Source organism: Nylanderia fulva, unplaced genomic scaffold (assembly GCF_048542155.1).
Source record: "Nylanderia fulva isolate GAGA-0341 unplaced genomic scaffold, ASM4854215v1 Scaffold21, whole genome shotgun sequence".
NCBI lineage: Eukaryota > Metazoa > Arthropoda > Insecta > Hymenoptera > Formicidae > Nylanderia > Nylanderia fulva.
In genome coordinates this window covers 1,521,526-1,541,694 of record NW_028190275.1, presented here as the reverse complement: position 1 = coordinate 1,541,694, position 20,169 = coordinate 1,521,526, and the positions used below count along the sequence as shown (strand labels likewise).

Here is a 20,169-nt window from a genome sequence, read left to right as displayed (position 1 = left end):
GCTCATTTCAGTCATTTTTTTTAATCCGCTGGCGGAATTCGATTTTTGTTCGTAGTAAACATTGTAAAAGCTGTTCTACATTATCGAATTAGATTATTTTAATTCTGTCTATTAAGTATTCATGATGTGAAATATGTGAACTTGACATTGTATATATTTTACAGAAGATAATACTTAGCGCACTATATATATAGTTTTTTCTTTTCTTTTTTTTTCGGATGGAGGAGTAGATTATAGCGAAGAAAAATACTTAACATCGTCGATGAAATTACACAAAACAATCTTCAAGAGATGTTTAAAAATTATTTTAGAAAATCGACTAGATAATTAAGACGTCGCTTAAATGTTAAAAAAAATTAAAAAATTATGATATCTTCTATACAAAGATCGAAAAGATTAAGCGATCTACGATGTTTATAAAAGATCTCTAAAAAATGAAGATTTTTTAAATGTGTTTGAAGAATGCACATAAAAAAGCTAGGGTTTTTTAAATGTTTATTTAAAAACATTTTCTCTCTCTCTTTATATCTGAGGAATTTAGAGCGCTTTCTTAGGTTTAGATGAGATCTGAGAAATTGAAACATTATTTGGGCGTCTCTTGAAGACTTATACTAAATTGTATCTCTGTATTTATGGTTGCCCGTAGGAATAGCGAAATTATTCTGAGAATACAATGTTTATACTAGGGTCATGATAAAGTTACATGCGATACGATACAGGGTTTTTATTCCGTTTACTTACAGTGTGAGCTGTTTTGGATGTAAACATGTGTACATCATTGAAAGAAATTATAACGTTCGATTAAAAAATCAAAAAGGCAGAAAGAGAAATAATTCTTCCTAAAAAAAAAAAAAAAAAATGTTTCCATATATCAAATAAAAGCAAAGAAGACGAAAACAAACAAGTTGTTTACTAAATATTTTATTCTATACATTTGATTAAGAATATATGAATGTTGAGTGTGCCACATACCTTTCTTTTTTTTTAAGTATTTTTTTTTGTTTATTAATGCTGCCCTGTACGTACCTGTTTGCGACATGTATGTATATATGTATGTATAATTTGTGTATTATAAATGCTGAAATAAATCTCATCAAGCAACGATGATTAAGAAAAGATTAATATTGGGTGTGCCACATGATACAGCCTTGTATTTTTTCCTGTTCATTAAAGGTGCCCTGTACGTACGTATTTGCAGCATGTATGTATATATGTATGTATAATTTGTGTATTATAAATGCTGAAATAAATCTCATCAAGCAACGAAACAACGGGAGATTTTTATTCTGAGTTTAGAAAATCATTAGCATCAATTCATATTTTTTTAAAAACACATTCAAAAACGTTACATAAAAAAATAATTTCATGATTAATAATAAATAGGAAAAATAAAACTATAATATACACGAAATATATGTACTCTTCTTACATTAAATGTTTACTTATTAAATAGTTTAATTTTAATTTTGAGAACATCTTGAAGTGATTAATTGAGTGATGTAGATTATGCCACAATACTCATGCGTAAATAGTTTAAGTAAATGAAATTCTTTTTGATCAAAATTGATAACATTTTGATTGATTCTTTTATTTTATTTGATGTCATCATCGATTGATAAAAACGTATACTTATGACTCGTTAATTTTGATGTATAATGTAGTCCACAGTCGACTAATTATGTAATAATGGATTCATCTAAATCGAATCATAAACTCCCTTCCTCACTCATACATACATGTATATATGTACATACATGAAATCATATATTTCTATATATTAATTTAATTTTATTATATTTATGCGCGAATCGAGATCATATTGAATTAATGTAAGATTATATAACGAATTATATAGAAGATGATTTTATCTTAATGCATGATCACAGTATAATTATATAAAACTCCATATCAGATTTTCTCCCCCCTCCGATTTTTTGGCTTCATTGTTTTCGACTATTGGTTTACAACGATTCCTATATCTCAATTGATAGATCTATCACAAAGCTAAATTATAAAAGCCCGATCGCAAATCCATGGAGTCATGTATTCAAGAAATTTCAATGCAAAGTATACACATACATCATGCTGACTAGTTTTGTGTTGATCGTTATAATAATAATACTTTTCTGGATATATGCCAAGTTAGTATAAAGAAAAATACGGTAAATTAGTATTTAAAATATTAGATTGATCAATATAGTTATACTTATTTTAATACAATTCATTTTAATGTATTAATCAAATATGTATTTAATAATTTTAGCTATATCGAATATCATCTATTAAATGTGTATTATATTTTTTTGGTATATGTATTGGTCTAGATATGGTCTAATTGTAAAATTTTAATTTGTAAGTAATTTTTATTATGTATTTGTTCTATTGCTCCATTTGCTCAGATATAAATTAAGCTACTGGAAACAACGTGGCGTCGAATCTCTCACGGGCGATCTAATCTTCGGCAATTTTAAGAATGCCGTACTCTTCCGTTCTGCGCCAGGGTGGCACATCGGTCAGCTGCATAAAGCGGCCCGTAGGGACGCGCCCTTCATCGGCTTTTACATTTTTCACAAGCCATGCCTGCTATTGCGCGATCCAGACATCATAAAGCAGTTCTTGATTCGCGACTTCGACAATTTCTGCGATCGCCATTTTGCTGGTTCCAATCAGAGGGACAGTATCGGCATGAAGAATCTGTTCGGTCTGAAGAATCCGACCTGGAAATACCTGCGAACTAAGATCACACCTACACTGACCAGAGGCAAACTGAAACAGATGTTCCCGCTGATGACAGAGATCGGAGAGCCAATGATGGATTATCTCAAAAGTTATCCAGCAGATTGCGATGACGTGAAGCTGGTGGATGCCCAAGAACTCAGTTACAAATATACGACCGATTTGATCGCTTCGATTGCACTCGGTACCAAGATGGATTCTTTCCACTATCCGAATGAAGAATTCTCTAGCGAAGGTATTTCTTTTGGATTTAATATATCATTTATGTACATATATAAATAAGATTGAGGTAACAGCAAAAGTTAATTATACTAAATATCAATTAAAATTCAAATAGTGATCGAAGATTCTAAACAATGTTGATTTAACTCGAGTATGATTTTACAGTTTACGAATTCTTCCACGGATTCAGAAGGATGGTAGCCCTTGTGACAGTGTTTTTCATACCCGAACTGGTAGAAATAATTGGTACGAGAATTCTTGCAAACTCTTCATTCGTAAAGAAAGTCTTCTGGAGCGCTATGGAGAATCGCGAAAAGACTGGCGAAAAACGAGGCGATTTTATCGATTCATTGCTCCAGTTAAAGCACGACAAACAGAACCCCAATTATAGTAAGTTTGAATCACGATTTATTTTATTATATATGTTTCTTCGAAGATATTGGATTTTAAAATAAAAAAGTAAATATTCAATTTGCATATTACTTGATGATCCTTGCAATTCTTTGTATAATATTTATATTTTTATATAACGTTTCTAACTGAAGTTTGTTACTCTAAAATCGTAAATGATAATGAAAGATGATAAAAAGTAAACATTTATCTCAGAATTCGAAGGTGAAAATCTACTGTACCAGTCCGGAACTTTCTTTTCGGGCTTCGAGTCAAGTTCTACCTGCATGTCTTTCACTCTGATGGAACTGGCAAATCATCCCAAATATCAGAAATTAGCCAGGCAGGATATTAACCGGGCGATCGACAAGCATGGCTGGTCGTACGAAGCATTCCAGAATATGAAGTACCTCGATCAGACGATAGCCGAAGGTCTCAGGCTGCATCCACCCGTGTCCACCATCGACAGATACACTCATCAAGATTACAAGGTAAATCTGAAAGCCGATCATCAAAATATCAAAGATCTGTGATTGTAATTTCATGATATATTTTTTAATTTTGAGAATATATACAAATTTTCGAATTTGTATAACATCGCAAATGAAGAATTTTCAAAAATTTATTCTTTTTAAATAACAGTAATGAAATATAAATAGAACTGCAAGAAGAGAATTTATCATATAAAAACTGTCCAAAAATTATTTAAAGTAAAAAGACAAGTAGAGAGAATGTTTTAAAATTCTCTCTGTTTAATTCTTTTTTCACTTTCTCTATTTCTTTAATCTCTTTGAAGAATTTTTGAACAAGATATGGTAAACTTTTAAAACATTTTTGCATACTTAAATATTGAATATACTGAGAACTTAAACGTAAACTTGAACTAAAAAAAAATTAGTTTTGCTCCTTATCAAATTTACTATCATGAAAATTTAATACGTCACACGTTAATGAGTTCAATATATTAACAAAAATATAAAATTCCAGATTCCTAATACCAATATCATCATTGAAAAAGGTACACCGATATACATCTCCTTATACGGACTTGGGGCAGATTCTAGATTCTGGGATGAACCGGAAATATACAACCCTGATAGATTTGCCGAAAGTAATCATATCACCGATGCCTATATACCATTTGGAATTGGTCCCAGGATGTGTGTAGGTAGGCGATAATATACATAAAAAGATAATAATACATAGCTTTTTTATTCTGTATGTTTTAAAATATACTGTGTCTTAAGATAAAAAATAGTATTAGTTCAAAATATATTTTAATAAAAATAACATTAATAATAAAAAATAAAAAAATCAACGACTCATTGTCATTAAAGTTCATATTAAAGTAAATGAAATTCTTACCGATTATAAATGAAATTCTTACTGAAATCTCTTTTTGATTATATTATCTGATTATATTAATGTAATCTGCTGTTATCATTGATAAGAAAAGCATTTTCACAATTATTTTTGATAAAAGTTTAATCTATAATCACTTAATTATGTAATAATGGAGTCATTTACTAAATTGGAATATAAAGATGATTCAGGATAAAGAAAACTATTTCAGAATAAAAAAAACCTAGAATATATACGATCGTGCGCCAGTAATTGTATATGTTAAAAACAATAATCTTTAATATTATAATTATATTAGTTTAATGACACGTCGTTTCTTTTAAACTTTTTTTTATTTGGAATTTTTTAAAGAGAAAATTAAATAAGATTATTGCCTCACTTGAACTTAGATTCATATCTTCTATACTATAAGATACGAATATTATCGTTTCGATTAGAATTTAATAATTGTTTTGTCATTAAAATCAATCTTTTATCGATTCATAGGAATGAAAGTAGGTCAGTTACATGCTAAAATTGTTTTGGCGTTGCTTCTACGCGATTATGAGATCTGGCAAACCAAAGACAACGAGAGTTATCTAGACCCCCGATCAACTTTCACGGCTGCGGGTAATGGAATTAATCTGCACTTCAGAAGGATTGTGCAAATGTAACATGTGTGCCGAATATAATTCTTCATTTGATTATAAAAAAATTAATCAATAAGAATGACAAGAATTATCTGATCCGTTTTCAAATACAGACTAAGTTCGAGCTTATATAACGAAAAATGATCATAAAGATGTATGTCGCATATAGAATTCATAATTCAGATAGAAAAATCTTTTTGATATGATTTTGATTGATTTTTAGTATAATTTTATAATGTATATATATGTTGTAAATTGTAAAAAGACGCTCACAGATGATTTTGTATATATGTAAGTTCGGATTAATATTTCTCCATTACCACTTTCTTGAATCTTGAATTATTAGATTACGATTTTATGCAAATTTTATATCGAATATGATTTATGAGAATTGCGCTTTATGTATATAAATATCATTAGTTGCCTGTTATCAATTAATTGTAGATTAAAAACGATTGTATCACACGCATTTGTATGTACACAGTACATACTATACATATGTACTTCAGTTATTATTAATGTTATTTATTTAATATTCACTGACAAACCCATTCGAAAAAATCAAATAAATAAATTGTATAACACAATTATAAAAAATCATAAAATGTGTGATATAATATTAATAAAAAGTATACAAAGTAAAGAGTATAGAAGTACAAAACTTCCTTACACTTTCTTCAGTTTTACTTTTTCTTATTATGTTGTTTATTATATTTTCGCTCTTTTTTATTATACTCATAAGAAGACTAATTGATGATCATAAAGGAGTAAATAGAAAAAATGGATAAATAAATAAAAATATTAAAATGCGATTTTTAAAACAATTATAAACAAATAATATAACTTTATCACGAAAAAACCACAAGCATTTTTGTTGTTAAAGTAATTTTATCTGTTTTGATTACTTTATTCTTTTTATCACTATTTTTATCACTCTTGAAAACAAAAAAATTGTTCAAATACGATAATTTTTCGCGGAGATACGCTTATTTGAATTTATGCGAAATTTTGATATTAATTACGTGTTGCGATAATTTTTTCGAGTGTATATAAAAAAATATGTTTTCGAGTAAAATTTTTGTGATTAGATAAAAATGATCCGATAATATTATTTATACTTCACGAAAGAATCAATTGCAACTATCTCTGTATCCATATTACGCAGTGAAATTATCTTAAAATAACTGAATGCTGAACATATATCATAATAAGCTATTACGATATAAACAGAAGACATTTATAACGAGTGATTGTGTGTTAAAAGAATGCCTTTATAGTAACATATTTGTCTTCACTACTAATGAATGCTATTACTATAAACGCATTTTCTTCCTTCCTATTATCAAATGTATAATTTTTCTCTCACTATCTGCACATTATTAGATGTATAGATCGAATCATCGAATAGAATATACAAAAGATAACAACACTCCAGTATGGAAAAATGTGCTATTATTCAAGATGTAAATATGTTTTTTATATTTTTTGTTTGTAAAGAATCAAGTTCGAAGTTCAATCTTGAATCGTTCGCTCATTTCTGTTGCAATGTTTTTATAATTTTCTGTGACATCCAGTATATGAGAAAAAGATACTGTTATCCTTGATAAGTGACTCGTCAAATTGTAAATATTTATATAACAATCGTGTACATTTTTAATCTTTGTATATTTTTCATTTCTGTTTAGTTGCAGTCAGCATTTCAAACGAGTAACACGCAAGATTTACACGGTGTTTTTTTATTAAGTTTGTGCAAAATGGCAATATTAACTAACTGTATTCTCTCAGATGCGCTCTTAATATTCTCCTCACTTTTGGCAACGCTTTATTTTTGGCTAAAATGAAAACACTCCTATTGGCAAAGACGTGGTGTACGTACCTTACCTGCACATTGGTTCTTCGGTCATTTCAAAGACGCAATGCTTATGCGCAAACCAGCAGGTGTGGTCCTCGGCGAGCTGCATCGGCAAGCCGCGGATGAGGACGACGTAATCGGCATCTATATCCTGCACAAGCCGTTCCTGCTAGTGAGAAATCCGGAACTGATCAAGCAAATTATGATTAAGGACTTTCACGTATTTCAGAATCATCATTTCGATGGCAGAAGCACCTCCGACAAAGTTAGTAATTGGAGTCTCTTCACTGTTAAGAACCCCGAATGGAAGCACTTGAGGTAAACGACGCGTACTTGCATCATAGACTCAAAATATTTCATTATTTTATTTCGCTATTTGTTTAAAATTATTCTTATTATTTTGTTATTCTCAAATTTATCTCATTGTCAAGTTGAAAAACCAATCGTTTTTCGGTATAATTTTATCAAAAGTCTTTGCTACACAGGACAAAAATGTCACCGGTATTTACGAGCGGTAAACTAAAGAGTATCTTCTTGCTTATGCAAGAGTCTGGGGAGATGATGAGGGAATATTTGCGTGATCAGTTCGCGAACGATTCCAAGATTGTGTCGATGCCTCTTAAGGACTTGTTCTATAAGTACACCACCGTTGTGATATCCTCCGTGGCGTTTGGAATTCGGACAAATTGTTTCGACACCCCGGCGCCAGAATTTTTCGAAAACTGTAAATAAAATATAAAAACATGTAAATAGAGAATCCTATTCTTTTTATGAATTTTAAATATTTAAAATGGATTTTATAAAGCCACAATTATGAAAAATTTAAAGATATCTATCAAGTTTAAAAATATCACGTTATATTATTATATCTAAAGCAAAAGTATCCTTCTTATTTCATACATGTTCTTTTTGTTTTCTCATTGATACAGCACGTAAGGCAATTCAAGCAACCTTCTTAAGGACCGTGCAATTCTTTCTCTTGTTCTTTTTGCCGGAAATTGGAAAGTATACGGGTAGCAAGATGCTCGGCGACTACACGGATTACTTCCGCAAGGTCTTTTGGGATTCTATGGACAATAGGAAAGTAACGAAGACAAAACGGGGAGATCTGATCGATTCTCTTTTGCAATTAAAAGATGAAAATTCAGACGATACTGGTTTCCGTGAGTATTCAACTAGAGTATACAATATATTTTACGATAATGAATAATATTAATCTGAATCTGATATGAAATAAATAAATTCAAAATTAATACTCACAAAATAAAGATCTGCTGTTCTCAGGATTCGAGGGCGATATCCTTCTCGCTCAAGCGGCGATCTTTTTCGTGGCTGGTCGCGAGACTAGCATCACCACTATGACCTACACCCTCTGCGAGTTGGCCAAACATCCGGAAATGCAGAAACGCGTCAGAGAAGAAATCCTCGAGAAGATCCAAGAAGCAAACGGTGTCACATATGAAGCGGTCCATAATATGAAATATCTGCATCAGTTGATGAACGAAACGTTAAGACTTTATCCGCCCGCGCCAGTCCTGGATAGAGTTCCCTTAGAGGATTATACGGTATGTATAATATTATATTAAATCGCTCTTTTTCTTTTAATGATAGATCTTTTAGCTAAATAGAAGTGTCAATAGAAGAAAATAATACAAAGAGAATAATACAATTGACAAAAATAAATTACAGTTACCCAATACAGAGATAACTATCGAGAAAGGGACACCGGTGTACGTCGCATTACGCGGTATTCAGAGTGATCCCAGGTATTACTCGGATCCTAAGCGTTTCGATCCTGAACGATTTAGCGACGAGAGGAAGGACGAGATTGTACCATGCACTTTCTTACCTTTCGGCGAAGGCCCACGAAATTGTATAGGTAGGTGAATCGTTGGCTATACAGGCGGATTTGGAATGGATTTGATAAAATGTAGAACTTGCTGCAGCAAATATTCTTCGATATCTATCAGTTGATAGATCTATTCATTTCATTTTATGTTTTTTATTACAATTCATTTATTACATCTGCAAAACAAAACCGATTAGCAAAATAATTAATTTTTTAAATATTTGACAAATATGCACAACTAAATTTTTTATATTATTTATAAAACAAATATATTAAGAGATCTATTGGGGTTTTAATTACCTGTTGTATATTATATTACGAAAAAAGTTCTGAATTCGCTTTTGCTCTTCCATTAAATTTTCGATCTTCTTCAGATTGATTTTCCTCTTGGTTATTAGGTACACGATTAGGAATGTTACAAACCGCTGTCGGGTTGATAGAGATTCTACGCGATTACGAGGTTTTTTTGAATCCTTCATGGATGTCTATTGTGGATCCGCGAAATGTGTTCACTACGCCACCCACAGGATTCCTGCTGGACTTGAAGAAGATATAATTAGTATTTATATTATTTACACCATATTATATTATTATACATATAAATTAATCGTATTACTCTCTCGTAATACTAATACTCTGATTTTAATGATATATTATTTTTTTGTATGTTTTTTTTCAATGTTGAATCTAATTAATGAATATTTTATTTGAGAGGACATTGGAAGAATATTTTGTTCAAAGGATATGAATGTCTTACAAATCTAATTATCATAATCAAAAATAGTTCTATTAAAGTTATTTTATATAGTTTATATAATCGTAGCATTAATAATTATATACAATTTTCTTAATTCTATTTATATATTCTTTTCACTATCTGAAAAATAAGAATTTTTAACACTTATTCTTTTTACAAAGTAAATTAGAAAGATAAAAATAAATTCAATACACACAATTAAAATAATAGATATATAAATCAATCTATAGAGCAATCATTTGATTATTTTTTGTAAAAAGAAATTGTGTTAGCTTTATTTCAGGTTTTTTTAGCTATTTGTAGTCAAGTTTTACACCACTGAATTCACTATGTACACTATGCTGTGATCTACATATTATGCCGTTTTGTTTATATAAATTTAATTGTGATTATAATCCCGATTGGACTATTTAGGCAATAACGCCAGATATTTTTTGAATTCCGGAAGTACACAGTCCCGCGGATTGAGTGGTTCCACTGCCATCAGATAATCGCTGAGGTACTGCGGTAAGAAGCAGAGGATACCCTTGCTAGCCAACATAGCCCAGTCTACAGGCTGTTTCACCTGTGTTTATAATAATAATAAATCTTCTTTTTGCATAAATGAGCAGTTGCATATATAAATATATACCATGTACCATAATACAATAAGCATTTCTCTATTCAAATTTTAGTATTATATATATATATATATAATTATTTTTTCAATCATACATTGCACATAAATTAAATATTCATTATTTTAAAAATATTGAAGATATTATTAAAACGAAAAAAGCCATTAACTTTTAGCTATATCGCTATATTTAGTTTCGAGTAGTTTACTCTAGAAAATGTTTACCTGTTTCACATTGACGAAGCAGTGCGTGATTCTACGTCCAGACGAACTGGCATCATAGGGCGGTCTGCAATCAAATTGAAGATGTCACGATAATGTATAATAGAATTCTTTTTTTTTATAAATGTTGAACATTGATATTCACCTGGCTTGCGTAACCGAACCGCCACCAGCTTCGATCAATCTTTTAAACTGGTCGTACTTGTCTTCGGAGACCATTAACAGTGCCACCATGTCAGAAAATGGACCATTTGATTCATTCTGCAATCTCAGTCGCCACTTATAAGCTGCAGCTGCGATCGCTTGCTCAATCTCGCCGTTCGGTTCCGGGATCATACCTTTGCTCTTCGGATTGCCCCATTCATATTTTTCCTCCTAAAATTTATACGCATATGAGTATAGAAAATAATTGAGGATTGACAGAATGTAAAGAATTTGTTTGATCCCGATGATTTAAGAAACTTAACTGTATTATATTCGAAATTGGCGTTTTGTTTAAAGAATTAAAGAAGCAGTTGTCTATATTTTATTTTGTTCATAGATTTTAAATGTTATCATTAAAAATATCTTTAACTTAGTTTGACATAACATCGAATAACGTTTCTTCTTCTCAAAAGTTATCAATTACAAATTTGTTGCACTATCCAAAATATCTGATGATTAATTAGTATATTTAATTGTGCATTGATAAACATGATATCATACTTTTGCAATAAATGATTATCTCTTTCAACTTTCAATTTAAATTCGTTGAAAAAAAGTATTCTAAATTGATTGGAAAATATATTACCAAGTATTTTTCGATAAAGTATTATAGTATATAGCTGATAAATATAAATACTAAATATATCTAACAAATATAATAAAAATATACAAATATACTAACATCGAGGAATCTGCCTTCTTGTTCGCAATCACGTAAATATGAGCAATGTATGAGCCATTTTCCAGCAGCTATGCTACCAAGCATTTTCTCATTTCTGGAAAGCCTGATACATAAGAGATGCGTGGCGTTATTATCATATTTCGGATCCGTCGACACGTCTCCGCCGAGTTCTAATATCACTTGTTCGTATGCTTTCTTATCCTGTTAAAATACATTAAAGAGTAGTGAATCCAATATATTGAACTAAAACTAATTACATAACTCCTCGAAAATGTTATACCTTTATACCCGAGAGCATAAACCGTCGTATCATTGGTGGTTGATATTCAGTGATATCTTCTTCATTATGTTCCTCAGTCACATTGACATAAACATCTTCACTTGTTTGTTTGTTTAAACTTAACTGTAAATATAAATATAAAATATAGATTGGACAAATATAAAAGAATATTGAATAAAAATAAGGACATGTAAACTCGTATAACTCGTATAACATATATTATATTAGTAATAATTAGTGAAATCTATTCAACTTTAATTTGTTCTTAATCGAATTTTTACTATTGTATCAAATATCAAAAGTGTTATTTATTCATGTTGTATGTATATATATATATATATATATATATATATATATATATATATATATATATACTATATATATATTTCATATTCTTGTCTTTCATTTTTATAGTTTTATAAGATATAAATTTTGTATTTATTCTATTTCAAGCATACAAACAATTAAATGCATGTGATGAGAACAGAGGATCTATTTTATTGTACAAAAATTACTTGGAAAAAATATGTAAGCTATTACATACCTGCTTTGGATGATTCGGATCCTCCCATACAATAGCGTCGATAGGTTGCGAATCTTTTATTATACCTGTATTTGTAAAATTATTAATCAATGAAAGAGAGAACAATACGAAATTAGAAACATCGATTCTGTAATCTGATAATATTCACGATAAGTACTCACATTTTTGTATGTCATCAGAAGTTTCCACGTCGTATTTATTTGTACTTTCTCCAGATATCGAGTATCTATTTTCAGAATTACGGGACGTTTGTTGAAGTATTTGATCCAACTTCGCTATTTGCCTATTTATACAAAATTCAAATTTAATTTCATCAATATAATATTATATTGTTATATTATAATTTATAATATATATTTTTATATATTATATTAATATTTAATATTTAAATATAATATTTATATAATATTTAAATTTTTTAATGTTATTTGTTTTATCTCTTATGTATTTTATGTTTTATGTTACTTTTATAATTATATTCTAATTATTCAGAATAATTAAAACGTACATGTTTATTTCATTACTCGACTTATTTGACACTGGACTACTTGCTTCGTCGAAGTCAAGTTTTCGGTTAATAGGCTCAGAAGCATAGGTTGATGGAGCATTTATATTAAATGGATCGGTTTTTTCCTCAGCAGCTTTTTCCGCAGGAGAATCATTCGATCTCATTATGGGTTCATTCGCTGCATCTCTCTGGCAAATTAAATATATAAAGTTAATCAAAGCAATCTTGATATTAAGATAAAAAAATGATACGATAATAAGAAACCAATTGCATTACTGTTAGATTTATTCTAGTGTCATTTCTACACGAAATAATGCATTAAGATTGCACGTGCGACTCTTAATAATATGTATTTATGTCTTACTTTTTCAGATTGACCCGCATTCTTCAATTTCTCCCACAGTTGTTTCTTCAAATCTGAGAGTGGCTGCAAATAAAATTCTTAATTTATAGCTTACTAATTTGAACACATAATCAGAAATCGTGAAAATCGTGATACTCACGGTGCTAGGTGCGCGTCGTTTTAACGGCGGTTCTGCTACTTGCAAATCCGGGAAATTGTCCACCCATTTAATCCACCCTTTTCTTGTGTCTGGGGAAGGATTAGATTTAAAAACTTGTCCATACGGAGTGTCTGGAGTGGACACATGAAACGGCGAATTCGGTGTCTGGTTCATTACAGAACTGAGTCTCTTGTTTATTAATGGAGTTTCTACAGTGAACATCTCCTGTAATGTTATCAAAATTGCAATCTTAAATATAAATTCTGTTGAAGCAAAACGGAAGCAGATCGTTTTAATATAAATAAGTTGAATTGTCTTGAGCATACTTGACTTGATATTATATATTTAATTTATATTGCACATATACACATATGTAATCACAGAGTATTATTAAATTAAATGTTATAAGATGAAACATCAATATATATATTATTGCAAATACCTTGACTTGAGGTAAATTACGCTTCGGTGTAAGGATGGTCCGTGTTGTGACCTCCTCTGGCAAATTTGTTTTATTTTCCTGAGCACTCGATGGAGTTTGGTTGAGAATTGTTTCGTTGCTTGTAGTATTCAATCTATCTGGCGCTTTTAATATACATATTAACATTATATATAAAAGCAATAATCAAGATGGAAATATAAATCAAGAAGATCAGAAACCTGTTCAAAAACTGAATATGTGTTCTATACTGAATCAAATATTCCAAAAAGAAAAATTTCAAAAAGAAATTTGAGAAAGGAAAAGGAGTAAAGCACGTGTAAAATGATTGATATGTAATATATGTATAAATCAATTTTTACCCATTGTTTCTCCGACAAGAAATGGAGTTTCATCTACGAGAGTTAATTGATCAGCGCAGGTCTTCAGCCAATCGGCGGTAACAGCCGGCAATTTCCATCTTACGGCTGCGTTATATTTATTTCCTTCCGGGGTTGGACAAACCAAATGTGTACTGCCATGCGTATTCTTCTCCGCGTTGGCTTTTCGTGCAAACATATCTTGACATCTGAAAATATCGAAAGACTATATATATTTTTTTTCGACTTGCTTGCTCATAGAATCACCCAACTTTCCGACTTTGTGTGCTCTTAATAACGCGAATTATTCTGCATGACTAGAGTCTGACGCATGATTATGATGTGACTAGTTATACGATCAAATTCCGAGTTTGAATTTATTAGTTACTCACTATGATGACTATCGATTCGCAAATATAGTTTTCACTCATGTATATATACTATACAGCTGAATTGTCTGCTAAAACGTAGTATAACTGAGAATATAGTTGTCACAATGAGTAGCAAAGCAGACTTTATAATCCATCTTAAGTAAAAATCTCGGAATTTTTGTTACAACAAAAATTATAATAGATTGATAATATACGTTACATGGCGCCAAGTTTCTTAGCCAATGCCGAAAGGTATATTCGTTCGGTTCCAGTATACATGCTCATCGTTATAACGCAGCCCGACAACGGACTGCAAGGTTTCCTAAGAGAGAATGGCTTGTGATAGTATTCAATATCAACGACTCGTTCCTGGTTTATGCAATCTTCCTGTTAACAGATTGAAAATTGACAATATTAATTATTTATTAATCATTAGTTATTAATGAGATATTACTCAAAAGAATGCATTATAGATTTATATACATCTTTATATACATATCTAAAAATATATATATTTAAAATTTTTATGGAAAAAACGAAAACTAAAATCTATCAAAAAACTTTTTTTAAAGAGACATTAAAAGATACATACAATAAATAAATCGGTCACGATTTCATTGACTGTGTATTTCAAAGGTGCTCCTTGCAAAGGCACGACGCCATAATCTGGGATACCGCTGTATGTTTTTGAAACTACACGTCCACCCAACATTTCGATGGTTTCTTTCACGTTATTGTCTTCTTTATCGAAGTCGACCACAACAAATGTCAAGCCTGCGCATATCATTTTAATAAATAAGTATTATCACAATAAATAAATATTATCGTAGTTAAATCTATAAAATGCATCTGTTGATATCGTTGGTTTTTTTAAATTGATCCATAATGATATAAAAAAAATTTGTATAATATATAATTATTTTCAGAAAAAATATACTTTGTTTTATAAATAGTACTCTTCAATATTTCATCTCTTAAGGTGATCTCTTAATCAACAGTCATTAAGAAGCATTAGTTTCAATATTTGATTAGAGAATTTAATCACTTTATATGGCGCATATATAGGTATACATAAACATTTTATTTGCTTTTTAAAGTATAAAAATATGAAAATAAGAATATAAATCTTCAATCATACCTCTGAGTAACTTTTCATTTATTGTACAGCTTTGACTAAGCGGCACAGAACTGTCGTCGTTCGTATTTTTTATTTGCGTGGTATCCGATGAGCGAATTTCATTGGCGTTACTTGTATTAGCTGCATTTTTATCCTGCGAAATAGATATATGAAGCTTCGTGTATTCTTGCATCACGCCGCTGCAATCTGTAATTCAATTATTTGCAATTATAATGAGAAAGATCCATAAACATTTGCACAATTTTCATTTTCCCATTAATAATTATATTCTTTTCTAATTAATTAGCAATATATATAAAATACTCATGTAATGTGTATCGTAAATATATCATTAAAAGACGATTTGCATGATTACCGTTGGTTTTCTGTAGATATTGCTGCACGAGATCAGATTGCTGTTTCTCATTCGAAAGTGCAACTTCTTTTTCCAAATTAAAAAGTGGTATAGGTGGTCTCTTTGGTGGTTGCAACATTTGTAAATTCTAAAATAACATAGAAACGTTTACATTAGTTTTTGTCAACATATCAATTTATCAATGCAAAAAAAATGCAGCAAAAGCGAAAATCTTATACAATATATATAATTTAATTTTTAATGAGAAATTTTACGACAATCTGAAGATAAATTTTAAATTACCATTAAATGTTTTTACCGACCTTTTGACTGAGTGGAGAAGCGGGTGTCTCAATATTTTTCTTAGGTGTTCCGCTATTTACTCCAAACAAAAAACGATCTTCCGGTGCGGGTCGTTTCAGTTTCATACTCTCTTCTAGCCATTCTATGTTCAATACATAAGGGCTACAAAAAACATATATGTATCAACAATTGTTAATATGAAAATGAACAAAACTAACTGATATGAAAAAAGTTTTAAATATTGACACATATTGACAAGTTATTATTCAAAGTTGTAATGAACAGGTTTTAAACTTGTGAAATTTAAAAAGCCCAAAGTTCTCATTAGATTCGAAATAAATGTTCTTTCTCGAAAATATATCTTTTAATTAAGAGAAATTGAAAATAAGAATTTGTTCTTAATAAACGTACAAACATAAGATACAGAAAATAAGAATATAATAAAGATAATAAAATTTTATATGTTAATGTACCTTAAACATTTCATTTTCATTGCTTTCAAGTTCATGGAGGCTTTACTCTCATCGCCAACAATTACGTGTGTCACAGCATCTGATATGTCATCGAAACGTGTTGCACCGCCTACATTTAATATTCTATTCAATTTGTCTTTGATATTTGTTGCAAATCCAGCGAGATAAATCTGCAAAAATAACACATTAATCGTAAAATTAAAGTAATAAAACAAATATAATAAACTAAAAAAATTGTAAAGAAAGATTTACATTACATCCATCCAGAAATGGTCCAGCTGATTTTGCTTCACTAAAAGTGAGTCGGTTCAAAACGTTTAACATAGCATCTGTATAGAAAAAAGCACAAATACACTTCCATTTAAAATCGATATAAAAAAATGCAAGTATTACATTAAGAAAATTTATTAATTAATACTCTTACTGTTAGAGAAATTATTAGGTACTGCATCTACAATAGAGAAATTTGATGTCGTATTATGAGTCTCGTTTATGTAATTATTCTGATACCTATCATGTGGTATAGAACTGATTTCAGAACAGTTTAACGTTTCTCGAGCTGCAAAAATATATAAAAAGCATACAATTTATTGTAATTTAAATATCCATTATCTTTATTATAAAACTAATAATAAATTAATATATTAATATATTATACTACAATCTTCAAAATATATATTTCTTTCTAATTATTCAAAATTTAAATTGATCAAACGTATTATAAGTAGTTTTACTATTCAATAATACTACAGCCTCTAATGTTATTATAATTATTCATTTAAAAAAATTCATTACATTAATGAGGTAAAAAATTATTAATTTAAAAAACAAAAAGAAAAAAAAGCGCAATAAATTGATTTCTAAGTTGTAAACTAACATTTTACTTATATTTTAACATAAATTATAATGACTGTCCATTAATATATTACATACTATACTTTTCCGGTGTTGAACAGGCTTTCATAGATTTGATAATAAAATTATGGAAAGGTAAAGCGTATCCTACTTTAATACTCTCATACACCCAATCAGGTTTTAAACAAGCGATATCATTTTCCATGGCGTACTTTAATTTATCGCTTATCGGGCCATTCGCGGAAGCTAAAACCACTCGAACTTTTGTTCCATCAAGAGGACCCATAAATGTCTACAAAACACAAATATAATTCAAATTACTTACTGATATGTTTTAGTCATAATTACGTAAGAGAGAGTTAACATTAAGACTTACTCCTCCATGATCATGTATCAAATGTTTAACTTCTTCTTTCTGACGTTTAGAAAGATTTGTCGAAGTAACTATTAGATTCTTAAAAACTGGACATTTGTATTTATCAAAAATCTTATCATTTGCTTGAACCATACTTTTCAAATTTGCTTCCCAAACAGCTTCTATCCATTCCTTTGTCATAATTGGTATCTTCATTTCTATAGCACACTTGAAAAGAACAGAGATTATATAGATATTGACATAGATTCCTAAATAATGTATTCAATTTCAAATAAATAATGTACACACACACCACACACTATTGCATTATAGGATTATATATCATAATTATTTAAATAACTGAATATTTTTTGTAAATATATTATATAAACCCAGATAATCACAGTAATTATTATGACATCATTTTGATGTCAAAATGCATCATTTGCCATCAAAATGATGTCATAATAATTACTGTGGCCCTCTGGGAATATATGCATACTTCGTATTTTGCAGACATTACAGAATCTGCTATTAAATGTGTAACAGAACTTCTTAATTGCTTTGTGAAGACACCTCCCATATATTCAATTCGTTGTTGTATCTGATTCTGCGAAAACAATTAAAACTTGAAATGACATATTGTGTGAAATAATTGAAATTTATTCATAGAAACTATTAAGATAATTGTACTTTAATTTCTGAACTTAAACCCGATGTGCAAATACACATGTTCCTCATAGAAGTTGTATATATCGGACTCCTTCCTTCAGGAATTGGTTCTCCATTTAGAAAACAAATAAGTAGGCACTTTGGTGATACTATTCTGCTAAAATATAAATATAAATTAGCAATAAATATAAACGTTTTTGTTCAGTTCTTTTGAATCATTTCATATATCATCAAAATAAGATATACATTCTCACATATTATAAAATAATAATTAATTATATATCTTAATTGTTATAACAGTAAAAATTAGTTCTTTGTATACTTACGAACACTTGAAATTTTTTAGCTTTTCAAATAAGATACCATTAAATTCTTCTATAATAAATACATCATTTTTTGATGGTTTCATCTGGTCACAAATCTTCTCGATAACCCAATTTGGTTCCAAGCCAAGTTCACTACATTTCTAATGTAAATATAATAAATCTTTTTATTAAAGAAATTGTTAAAATAAATGTTTGTATAATTCATTAGAGTAATTTAAAAATCTTATATAAAATATACATTAGATAATATAAATATTAATGAATAAAATAAATTGTAAAAAGGAATGTAGGATTCTCAATGAAGTGATACAATTAAGAAAGAGTCTTACATTTTAATTGCTTAAAGCCGTAATCAGACTAAAGATTGAGATTGAATTGCAATTTGACCAATCAAAGCAAAATTCATTGAATTTGAGTTTTCTTTCTTTTGAATGTCCAAATTTCAATACAATCTCAATCTGTAGTCTAATTATAGCTTAAGCTCCTTTTTGTTTCAGTTCAATATAAAATCCAAATTTCAATAATAAAAGTCAATCAAACATTCATTAAAGATGCTAAATTATTGCCAGTTTGGTCGACTTTTACTATTGAAATTTGGACTAGTTACTACTGGCGATCTTCACAGTTTATTTGTCAATATAAAAAAAAGTGATAAAAAGAAACAAATTTAAAAATATTGGAGCAAGTAAATTTCGCTTCTGTATTATATATTAAAGAAACAATATATAGGGAGGAAAATAGAAATATATACGAACATTGTAGGCTAGCCACATTTCCTCGCTACAATCATTTTCGGACTCCAGATGATTCGGAATGACAAAATGAATGTTTACGTCGCAATCGACTTGACTTTCCTGTGTCATCATCATTTTGAGTTCTGTTTTAGCTAAAATTACACGCGAGACTAGTGTTGGAGATGAAATAAACACAAAACGTGAAGATATACATAAAATGGAGTTGCACTCCAAGCATACTGCACTAATGTTCGCCGAAAAACATGCAAAAATCCGATACACTTTCTTGTCACATATTTGGCACACATATGAAGAAAACAGATGCGAACGACCAATGTACTAGTCGTCTAGTCTTCTATTTTGGCTGCGGAGCACAAGCTCAAACACAAACACCACTAAAGTGATGACGACCGGTGTACATTGGCGGGATCATAAATTATGTAAAATACATAGA

The 20,169-nt window shown here is 29.6% G+C and overlaps 3 protein-coding genes across 3 annotated transcripts; 2 read left to right on the top strand and 1 right to left on the bottom strand.

Annotated features, from left to right (window-relative positions):
* Positions 1-1,103: 1,103 nt before the first annotated feature.
* Positions 1,104-5,896, top strand: LOC114934848 (cytochrome P450 6k1-like). The gene is made up of 6 exons (XM_029307561.2): positions 1,104-1,180; positions 2,358-2,971; positions 3,124-3,348; positions 3,565-3,839; positions 4,336-4,516; positions 5,197-5,896. Exons 1-6 carry the CDS (start codon positions 1,104-1,106, stop codon positions 5,361-5,363), a joined length of 1,539 nt encoding a protein of 512 aa, XP_029163394.2. The 3' UTR covers positions 5,364-5,896.
* A 1,111-nt stretch (positions 5,897-7,007) lies between these two features.
* On the top strand, positions 7,008-10,401 carry LOC146723290 (cytochrome P450 6k1-like). The gene is made up of 6 exons (XM_085482520.1): positions 7,008-7,509; positions 7,677-7,915; positions 8,121-8,354; positions 8,476-8,756; positions 8,881-9,070; positions 9,439-10,401. Exons 1-6 carry the CDS (start codon positions 7,256-7,258, stop codon positions 9,594-9,596), a joined length of 1,356 nt encoding a protein of 451 aa, XP_085338646.1. The 5' UTR covers positions 7,008-7,255; the 3' UTR covers positions 9,597-10,401.
* Positions 10,060-20,162, bottom strand: mus101 (mutagen-sensitive 101). Its single transcript, XM_085482518.1, has 26 exons — positions 19,737-20,162; positions 18,982-19,121; positions 18,677-18,812; positions 18,486-18,593; positions 18,005-18,211; positions 17,707-17,920; positions 17,198-17,332; positions 17,026-17,102; positions 16,774-16,943; positions 16,321-16,462; positions 16,019-16,145; positions 15,664-15,849; positions 15,118-15,299; positions 14,746-14,912; positions 14,158-14,363; positions 13,799-13,941; positions 13,357-13,581; positions 13,218-13,280; positions 12,854-13,041; positions 12,507-12,628; positions 12,346-12,410; positions 11,802-11,924; positions 11,522-11,722; positions 10,781-11,010; positions 10,639-10,702; positions 10,060-10,362 (listed from the first exon to the last, which is right to left on the bottom strand). Exons 1-26 carry the CDS (start codon positions 19,848-19,850, stop codon positions 10,204-10,206), a joined length of 3,894 nt encoding a protein of 1,297 aa, XP_085338644.1. The 5' UTR covers positions 19,851-20,162; the 3' UTR covers positions 10,060-10,203.
* Positions 20,163-20,169: the final 7 nt, after the last annotated feature.